Here is an 11222-nt window from a genome sequence, read left to right on the forward strand (position 1 = left end):
GTCACAATGGCATCACCAGATGCAAGAACTCGACGTTGATTGTCGGCGTCTTTCTCTTCGTCACCGAACAAATTTTCGCCGCTCAGTTCCGAAGCGACAAAGTCAACTTCAGTGAAAATTTGCGGGTTGAACGGGTAGATGCCAGTTGTTCGGAAGCCGGATTTGTTGGTTTTCGGCGTTAACATAACATCGAGGCACTGATCGACAAGGAGCGGCACATGTTGCAGATCGAAAGTGACACCAATGTTGGACTTTTTCCATGCATCATGCTTCACGGTCATCATGCCTTTAAATGGTGCAAATACCGCAACATCTAGCGGCTGCATTTTGTGCGTGCATTTCGGCGGAAAAGACAGCAACGTGATGCCATGATCCAACGCCAAATCTATCGCCTCGATCGATAAATGCGAACCGTGGTTGTCCAGCAGCAACATGGTTGGCGAATCGGCATTAGCACCGGTGTGCTTGATGAAATGACGCATGAATTGAGGGAATACGTCAGAGTTCATGTAACCAGAACCGTTCGCAACACCAACAGCGCCATGACTCGCATGAGTCATAAAAATACATACTGGCCACTAGCGCTGACGGCCAAAGCCAAAGACACATTGGTGCCTTTTTCGGCAGATGTTGATGGGCCGACCTGCTTTTGTCCTTTGCGCGCGATGGTTTTGACAGGTCTGGTTGGCACGGTCGGGCACCCGGTTTCATCCATGTTCCATATTCGATGAGGTTCAAACGGCGTCTTACCGAGAACGGATGAAAGGTTGGCAAAGAATGCATCGACATTCTCTTTGTTGAATCGCTTCACACGGCTCTGGCTTACTTGCTCTGGTGTTCGCAGTGACAAATTTTTGTGGCGTTTCATGAACGCCAACTGCCAATCCTTACTCGCCTGTTGATTGTCGTTCCATGGATCCGGATACGACGCGCCAACTTTCCGAGCAAATTCATACGCGAGCTTACGAAGCTCCATCAAACTAATTCCATAGTTGATGTCGCTGGCCTGGAGAATGTAGCTTATCAGCGCCTTCTCTTGTTCGATGTTGAAGATCTGAAATAAAAAAAAAAAAATTATTTATTATTCGATGAAAGAAAAAGAAAGAAACCAGCAGAACTCACTGTTTTTGTGCCCATCGTCGTGCTTTCAGCCAGCAAATTCTTCATTACATCGGCATTGGCAGTAGTAACGTCGATGCTCGCACCATCAAATGCTGCAATATAACGCATCAGGTTGGTCCTCGGAATTTTGTGTGCCGTCGCAGATTGTCGAACGCTGTTGTGATGTATTTTCACCGACTTGATCGCCTCCAAAATGTTGTCGAAATCAACAATTTTCTCTTGTTTGGGATAGTACCGCGGCATAATGACTAAAAAAAATTTTTCGGAGCACGAAACTATCAGGAAATGTTGAAAAACTATTGTGTTGTTGAAATTCTGCACGAAAAATCACTTATACACGTCAAATATATGAAGTTGGCATGTCAAATGTTATATTATCATATTTGCAAAATGGCGGTGGATAATGAACACAATGTAAATTCGTGCAAAATTTCTTTTGTGTGTCGAAGGCTAAAGGCTCAACTAATATTATAAACATATTTACCTGGATGAATTTATTGGAAAATGTGAAAAAAAAATCAACTGTACACAGAGTTGAAAAAAAACTTTCTGAGTGTCGAATTTCTTTTTGTTGTCGCAGAGAGGTTATAACACGTGTTCACAGCTCGAGTGCTATATAGAAACTGAGCTTAGTATGAGACGAGCCGATGACAGTTGGTTGCAGCTGTCAACCTATACTAGGGAAAAAAATATCGCGCTGGCCCGAGATTCCCCCCGGGCCCAACATTCCCCTTCCCCTACCCCAAGGCGATACAGTGACGCATCTAGACTTACAAAAAGCAAAGGTCGCTCTTATCGCATCTACTCAAGTGCGCAACTTCAGCCGAAAGATATCACTACAAAAGAATCGAAGCCGATTGATAAAAGAGCTCACTCCTTGTAAAAAATCTATTCATAGATACGAAATGTCTACTTCGTGCAAATGGTCGGCTTGTCAATTCAAGCCTAACGTATAACGAACGTCATCCCATTGTTATACCAGAGAGTTCGCAACTTGCCACATTATATCTCAATTATGTCCATGTACTATTATTACACGCAGAACACCGCCTCATGCAACAACATTTCTGGCAGAGATATGGCCTCCGAAAATAGTTTGGGAGGTACACCAGAGAATCCTTTTCGGAGAAATTCAAAGATTTCGAGAAGGCCTCCAAAAGGCAAAAATGAGGAGACCACCGCTGCTGGACCCATAAAAAGTTGTGAAAACGTTGACCAACAAAACAAATGCGGAAAATCTGAGCAAATGCAGAACGGTGAAGCTGGTAATATTTTTTGCGAACTGGGCACAAAAATCAAGGAGCTTGAAACTATGATGTCTGGTCAGAGGCATATTAATCAATCTATGAGAGACCTTGTAAGCTGCATAACAACCCTGTGCGACAAGGCTGAAAATCCAGAGAAATCGCTGAAAAGAGTTATGGTAGGAAAAGCGTCACAAGTGTCCCCTATCCAAAGAGAAAAACATACGCCAAAGAGGGTACGAGAATTATCAGATTACTTACCACCAACCAAAAAACCAAAAAACGCGAACGATAAAGCGCAAGTGTCATATAGTGAGGTCATTAAGGTAGTACCGAAAGACAGTTCTGTCGATAAGCCCGCATCCGAGACGTGGAAAAAAGAGAAAGCCGGTTGAAAAAAGAATTCGTACGAAACCAGACGCCATTATTATAACCACAAAGGACGGAGGATTATTAAGTGCGATAGTGGGCTTGAGGAACTGGGCACAAACGTAAGGCACATTAGGAAAACGCTCAAAGGAGACCTGCTACTAAAATTAAAACCCCAAGCAGACAAGAGAGCCGACTCGTTCGAGAGCGCGCTAGAGGGAGTGATTGAAGAAATGGCTGTAATACAGCAAAAAACGCATAACGTCACTATAGTGTACAAAGACCTGGACGAGATAACCACCCCCGAAGAAATTTGCGGCGCGTTACAAAAGGAGTGTGGTTTTCAGAATATAGGGCCGGCAAACATCAAAAATATGCGGAAGACGAGAAGCGGCATTCAAATAGCCCTTATAAGCCTGCGGGTTCAAGACGCTAAGACTGCCCTTAAAATAGGCAAAGTAAAGATCGGGTGGTCGATCTGTCGACTCCGGGAGTACTCGCCTATTTCTCGTTGTTATAGATGTTTCCATCAAGGCCACATGGCGCGTAAATGTAGCATTATCATCGACAGGTCCTCTCTTTGCACACGTTGTGGAAGCCCGGGACATGTATCTAAAGTATGCACTAATACACCAAATTGCACGCTGTGTAAAGGGGAGCACTCAGTTCTGAGCACGACTTGCCCTAAGTACATGGAGTTGCTAAAGACAACGAAAAAATGAGAATATTTCAGCTGAACTTAAATCACTGCGCTGCAGCGCAAGCACTGCTGCAACAAACCATAATAGAAAGCAACATTGATGTCGCCTTACTGAGTGAGCAATATTGCCAACGTTCGGAAAGTACCTGGATCACAGATGTAAGTGGCGCAAAGCTGCAATATGGTCCTGCAACGGACAATCATTCACATCTTGCTGCATAGAAGCAAAAAATGGTTTCACATGGGCGCAAATAGGAGGAATATATTTCGTAAGCTGTTATGCCCGTCCCAGCGCATCCATTAGAGAATTTGAAAACTTCCTCCTTGAATTATCTTTGGAAAGAAGATGCAAATCACCGATAATAATGGCAGGTGACTTTAATGCATGGTGTACTGCTTGGGGTAGCAGATGTTCAAACCATCGTGGGCGTCTGGTTCTAGAATTCCTGAGCCAAACCAACCTCACAATTATTAATAGTGGCACCAAAAATACCTATCAAAAAGGAACTAAAGGCTCTATAATAGACCTGATTTTTGCAAATGACGCACTTAGCAGGCACATTAAGTGGGAGGTGTCAGACATGTTCACATATAGTGACCACATGGCAATCATTGCAGAAGTTTCGTTCTCTCGGGCCCAGGAACCCTCAAGCGTTAACACTACACGAAAAAGAAGCTGGAAGCAAACAAATTTTGATACTGACGTTTTTGAGACAGCCTGGAGTGCAGCAATAGCACCAGGCGAAGGCGGCGCCCACTTAGTAACCGCATTGCGAAAGGAACTGGTGGCAGCATGCGACGCTAAGACCTGTATACTGGTGGAATGAAGAAATTGCCACGCTGAGAAAGCTCTGTCATGCAGCTCGACGTCGCCTACAACGCAATCAAAACGACGAAAACGAAAACCGTCTCAAAGAAGCTTTCAAAAGCCACAAAAAGCTCTTAAAGTCAGCTATAACCCGAAGCAAAAGAAACTGTTTTGAAAAAATCTGTGGAGAAGCGAATATAGACCCTTGGGGGACTGCTTATAAAATCTGTATGTCCAAATTCAAAAACAAGCGCCAGCAACCCAAATGCGCTCCGTTCATGAAGAAAGTCGTCGAGGCATTATTTCCGTCGTACGAACCGATTACTAACGCTGAGCAACGAAACGAAGATACAGAATCACCCCCACTGGTTACAGAAGAAGAACTATTGCCCATAGCCAAAAAAATCAAAAACAACAAAGCGCCTGGTATTGACGGAATACCAAACAGAGCTCTAAAATTAGTCATAATTTCTAAGCCCGCTCTTTTTGCAAAAATGTACAACGCATGCATAAAAGAAGTGATGTTCCCCGATCCCTGGAAAGTCCTGTGTCTGGTTTTAATCCCAAAACCAAAAAAAACACCAGATGAACCTTCTTCGTATCGACCTCTGTGTATGCTCGACACAATGGGCAAAGTGTACGAAAGCATAATAAGAAACCGCTTGGAGATTGCAACTCAGAAAGTCGGCGGATTATCAAAAAGACAATACGGCTTCAGAAAACAGAGTTCCACTATCGATGCGCTGAAAGAAGTTGTCGACACTGCAAAATGTGCAGAAAGTGGCAAAAGACGGAAAGGTGGTACAAAAAAATATTGTGCGCTGATCACCCTGGATGTGAAAAATGCATTCAACTCTGCTAAATGGAAAAATATATTCGAAGCCCTATATGGAATACGCGCCTCTCAGTTCCTCATAAATATCGTTATGAGTTATTTTAAAAATAAAAAGTTGATCTACGACACCACCGAAGGCATAAAAAGCTACCCTATTACAAGCGGAGTACCACAAGGATCTGTTTTTAATTGAGGAAAAAATAACTCTCACCATAGGAGAGTGCGTAATTACTTCACAACCACAGTTGAAGTATTTAGGGGTAATATTGGACGCCAAACTGAAATTCAAGCAGCACTTAGCAAACATAGCAAATAAAGCAAACAAGCTTTATAACGCGTTATCAAGAATGATGGCAAATAGAGGCTGTGTGCGCTCCAGCCGCCGACTTCTAATCCCAAAAGCTATAAGCTCAGTTATCCTATATGCAGCTCCAGTATGGATCCAGGCACTAAACATAAAAGCGTATGCCAAAACAATAAATGCGGTGCATAGACTCACAGCAATAAGGGTAACAAGTGCTTTCCGAACTATTTCCAGCGAAGCATCTGAAGTACTAGCTAGTATGCCGCCCATAGACATCCAGGGTGACGAACTCACAAGATTATATGAGCTATCAGCGCCAATTACAGAAACCCAAAAGAGAGAAGAGAGAAAGAAGAGCATAACTATATGGCAGTAACGGTGGCAAACCTCAACTAAAGGACGGTGGACCCACAGACTTATACCTGACATCCATACGTGGATAAGTAGACAACATGGGGACCTGGATTTCCACCTGACCCAAATATTAAGCGGGCATCGGTGCTTCAGAGGCTACCTATACAAATTCCAAAATGACGTCAGTCCGTATTGTTCGATGTGTGCGGAGTCCATAGAAAATTCTGAACACGTGTTTTTCCATTGTCCTCGGTTTTGAAACATAAGAAAAAAGTTAGAAACCTCACTAGGTGGTAGCCTAACGGTGGAAAATTTGACTACATTTATGTGTCAGTCCTCTGACAAATGGATAGCTGTTCGCGAAGCGGCAACTTCCATCATGACTACATCAAGACAGTTACAGCAGAGTAGGCGTTAGTCCGTCCGTGTTATAGAGGAGACGTAAAATGTCTTGTCACTCCCATGAAGTAATACCTTACCTGGTGGTTCCGTGGGAGTGTCTTGAGTTGGGAGTACGTTAGGTTTAGCGGATTAAAGTTCCGCACTCCGGCTTTCGATGCTTCCTCCTACTATAAAAAAAGCCAACAACTGCAACAAATAGTCCGCCAAGAGTTTTGTATCCCAAGACTCAAGCCAAAGATAAAGAAATGCATTTTTTCGTGCAAGATTATGGCAGCACTTCCACCGGAACGCTGCAACTTTGCTCTGCCCTTCACTATCACAGGTGTCGACTTTGCTGGGCCTTTTCAAATACAGGCATCCATGCTAAGGTCTCCCACACTAATGATAGGCTACGTGGCTGTCTTTGTCTGTTTTACGACAAAGGCAGTACACCTCGAGCTATGTACTAATCTGACAAAAGAGGTTTTTCTCGCGGCATTTGCTCGCTTCGTCGGACGACGTGGTTTGAGCGACAACGGCAAGACATTTATAGGAGCTCAAAGAGCCACTGAAAAACAGTTTGTGGACTTTATCAAACAAGTTTCACCTGAGATTGTACAAAAGTACGCTCCCCAAGGCATTAACTGCCATTCATCTCTCCAAGCGCTCCTCATGTGGGTGGTTTATGGGAATCAGCGGTAAAAAGCGTTAAATCCCACTTTAAAAAAGTAGCTGGAAACTGCAAACTTAACTTTGAAGAATTTACCACATTATTAATTCGTATTGAAGCCGTTCTCAATTCACGGCCAAGATTCCTCAGATCTAACAGCCGAACATTTTTGAGATATGAGATATTGAATAGGGAATTTGAAATCTTTAGATATGACCGGCTGTTTATCTGTATATATGAGGCATGCCAATTTAATAAATAATGTTTTCTGCATGGCTAATAATACTGGTTGCAAGATTATTTTGGAAAATTTCATGGGTCTTGACCACATTAATTTAATTTCAAACAAGTTCGGTTAGTTTTTAGGTCTGGTTTACGTTGATAACGCTTACTCTGCCGATGTTTGGTTGTGCCAGAGGACTTACAGGGTTTGTCCGGAAAGTAATAGAACTGAGTCGATTTAAACAAATTTACGATCTTCGTCAGCGACTTCCCGGCCCTCCAAAATGGCCTGGCGCCACCAAAACACACTACTTGCTAAAGCAACATCTAGGTAAGCATGCTTGATCATATCAAATGTCTCTGTCGCAGATTTACTGAGTTTCACACAGAATTAAAGCGCGTACCTCTGCTCTAAAAAAGGCTGCATTTTCGGCTTGCATCACTCACAGAAACACGTCGCGAAAATGTTTGTCCTGGCTCTCCAGGTGCTCGGAAACAGCTTGTTCGTTAAGGTTGGTACGCAGCTCTCAAGTAATTGCTCAAGAAAAAAAATACATTATTTCTCAAGTAATTTTGGCAGCTGGTTACGCATTGTGAATGATTTACATTAGAAGAGCAAGAGAGAATAAACAAAGAAAACAAACTTTGTGCGTAATATGTATGTGTGTATGTGTATGGTAACATAAATATTTTCATTGAGATTTAGGAAATGTTGTTGATGATTGGTAGGTTTTATACAACATTTCAAAATGGAATATGCTTCATAATAATGATTTCAACTAATTGAGGATGAATTTGACGATTACTTCGAATTTCCTTCAAGAAACAATTGTTGATTTGATGTTTCTTCGCAAAACCAGGTTTGCCATATTCACATTTTACTGAAAAAAAGTATCAAAAATTAGTACTAGATTTCTTTAGAGCTGCGTACTAGCACAAGTAAATTTATCGCAGGAAAGTTTCCTGACCGTTTCTTAAGCGTTTTTTTATATGAAGTTTTTACGTTTCTTGAGAGCTGCGTACTAAGCTTTAGCTAGGAAAGCACTCTACAGTCGCGGCGGAAGAAAATCAGTCTTACTACTTTCCGGACCAACCTTGTATCATCCTGCTTTGGAAATTAATATCGAAATTCTAGCCAACTTACTTGATAGTAATACACTGAACCTTTGTTCTCGGTTCAACTTTGCGAAAGCTAATTTTGAGAAGATTAATTGCGAACTTTCTAAAGTTACTTGGTTATTACGGTGTTAATATTGAATATATTGTCTCCAATATTAATGAAACTATTTTAAATTTACTTACTCAAAGAATAAGTTCTAATATGTGGGTTTCGAGAGAGTTATCAAGATTAAACATAGAAAATCTCTTTTTGTCTAATTGTTGACTATTCAAAAAAATTTGCTGAACTTAACAAAATACGTTATACTCGTATTAATTACATAATCAAAGTAAAAAATAATATTATACGTAATCAAAAATTGTTCTATGGTTTCATCAACTCTAAGCGCAAGACTTCTAATTTTCCGACCGCGATGAAATATGTACATAAGTCTACTATGTCCAGTCCCACAATTTCTAATATGTTTGCTCAATTCTTTAATTACTCCTCAAACTCTCCTAAAAATTTTCCGTATCAGCAAGTATGTATGTTTTTGTAATTAATCATTTCCGAAGTAGACGTCTTATATCAGTTAAATATGTTAAAACAATCATTTAATTATCATATCTTTACCCAGATATGTTTCTCCAATGCTTCCTTAAAAAATATGCCAAATATATATATCAACCCTTAAGAAAACTATTTAATGCATCTCTTAAACAAGTCTTATTACCATCAATGTGGAAAAAGTCATTTGTAATTCCTTTATATAAAGTAGATTTAGGTTATCCATTGAAAACTATAGAGGAATAGTCGTCAGCAATACCTAAACTTTTGAAGCAATTATAATATACGAAATAACCTTCTGCATTTCTCCACTAATTTATTGTCCTCAGCAAGGTTTTTGTAAATGGATATCTACAATAACTAATTTGCTAGAATTTGTAACACATGTACAGGTATTAACGGGCTTTAGGGAGAATAAGCACATTGATGTTACGAGTATATACACGGTTCTTGGTTTCAACCATTTTTTCCAAAATGGGATGCTTCTTGTATTAGTAATAGATCACAACAAGTTATGTTTAACTTTTTCTCATTTGTCCCTTCAGGCGACGATGAAAAACTTTTTAAATCATATACTTTAAATAGTGAAAGATTAGAGTTTCAAACAATTTGCCATTGAACCTTAGAAAATGTTAAACGATGTGCTTTTCCCATAGATCTGTAGACGCTACTTAATGCGTAATACAAAACTTTAGTTTGGAGCAAGAATGCAGTTTTGTTGATCTAGGATGGACCCCAAAGACGCTATTTCATACGTAATACAAAACTTTAGTTTCGAGCAAGTATGCAGTTATGTTGATCTGGGATGGATCCCAAACTCAATTTTAATCTTTATTCATCTTCATGGTTTTCAGAACTATCAGAAGAAATTAGAGTCCGCTCAAAAACAATTTTTACTTCTTGCCTTAAATCATTTACATTGAGATTCCAAGTTAAATCTTCCCCCATATACTAATCGTTTAAAACTTATAAATCTAATGCTTGCTATAATATCTCTTGTAAATGAATGGGTCAGTCTGTAGTCCATCTATGTGGACTGATATTAATTCTAACGTCCTCGGTCGTACAACCAAGCAGTTTTAACCTTTACTTTTAAAATTTTCTACATCATATTTTGAGTTGAACGAAACATCCAGCACTTTTGATGTAATTGACTCACTCTTTACCCTTAAAAAAATATTTTGTCTACTCTTAACAAGTAGCATTTAAAAGTAATAAACTTACCTTAATCTAATTTTTAATTTTGGCTGTTGAAATTTTTGTTTCCTTAGCTGAGCACTTTAAGATCTCAAAGCTTAAAAACTTTCTTGTCTTTTATGACTCGGCTAATTCCGCTCGTTTGCGGATTGCGTCCCACGCGTAGGTTGGGAGTTAGGAGGAGGATAGTCATTGGTTATTATTATTATTATTATTTTAGCAGTACCGTTATATGGGGAGTGCACTGGGTTAACTTCCAATTTCATCCATTTTCACACTGTCGGTAAGTTCTAATAATATTCATACTGAGCAAATTTTGTTAAGCAGATACGTACATTAAACTTATGTATTAGAGGGTGGGGCTAGGCCCACTATTTCACATTTTTTTTGACCACAGGTGCCCCTTGCTACTGCGAGCCCCTGTGCCAATTTAGAGTTTTATATCTTAATTTAGGCTTAGTTATGGCACATTAGAGGTTTTTGGTTAATGGCTTTTTGTGGACATGGCAGGACCGATTACGCTCAGGTACGAACTCTTATTTGTTTTTCTTTACTGAGGATCGCACATGCCAAGTTTCATCTACATTTTTACTCAAGTTACTGCTTGCACGGACGAACGGAGGGACGGACAGACAGTCACCCGTTTTTCAACTCGTCTCGTCATCGTGATCATTTATATATATGTATATATATAACCCTATATTCATCTCGATTGCCGCTTCCATTGGTAATTAGTATTAGAGGGGGGTCAATATTTATTGAAGCTTTTCATTTTGTTTTCCACACAACCCAAAATAACAATAAACTGATTGGAAGCTAGTTAGTGTATATATTTTAGCTTAGTTTATATTAAATACATTATTGAATATATTTATTTTATTACTTTTAGAATCAGTCGCTCTGTTGGTTCATATTCGGACTCTGAAGAGGACTTCAAAGATATTCGAATGAATGGATGCTCCAACTCGGATTCAAATATTGCGAAGCCCTCTAAACATATGTAAAATCTTCAAGTTTCCATTGATAGTTATCAGGAGTATATGGGGTGCATCTAGTTGAAATAAAATGTAATTTATTGCACACTCTTTTATGTTATAACACTGTATACTTATATATTACATTGTCTTAAAATATGCATATATCTATAATTAATTTCTAAATATCTTTTAGCTTATAAACACAATTGTTTCTGTGAAATTGTTTCCATGAAAATTGATTCAGAATCCAGAAGGGAATCAATAAGTATGTAATTTTAATATGAGAGAAAAGTTATGAATAATAGCAATAGTTTAACACTTCGATGGTTTTTGATCTCATTATTATTGGAGCTGCTGTGCATACAGTTACGGA

At 39.7% G+C, this 11222-nt stretch overlaps 1 protein-coding gene across 2 annotated transcripts in view; it reads left to right on the top strand.

The window, feature by feature from the left end:
- LOC126765219 (UV radiation resistance-associated gene protein) overlaps positions 1 to 11173 on the top strand; it is a 61506-nt gene extending 50333 nt beyond the window's left edge. Inside the window, exon 6 of one of the 2 annotated variants that reach the window (XM_050482855.1) lies at positions 10762 to 10885. Coding sequence is in view for 1 of the 2 variants with exons in the window: in XM_050482854.1 (XP_050338811.1) it covers positions 10762 to 10876 (115 nt within the window). In the remaining variant the exon portion in view is untranslated. Of the gene's footprint in view, positions 1 to 10761 lie in introns of both variants that reach the window. The other variant, XM_050482854.1, reaches the window with a different exon arrangement.
- The last annotated feature ends 49 nt before the right edge of the window (positions 11174 to 11222 follow it).

Source organism: Bactrocera neohumeralis, unplaced genomic scaffold, assembly GCF_024586455.1.
Source record: "Bactrocera neohumeralis isolate Rockhampton unplaced genomic scaffold, APGP_CSIRO_Bneo_wtdbg2-racon-allhic-juicebox.fasta_v2 cluster10, whole genome shotgun sequence".
NCBI lineage: Eukaryota > Metazoa > Arthropoda > Insecta > Diptera > Tephritidae > Bactrocera > Bactrocera neohumeralis.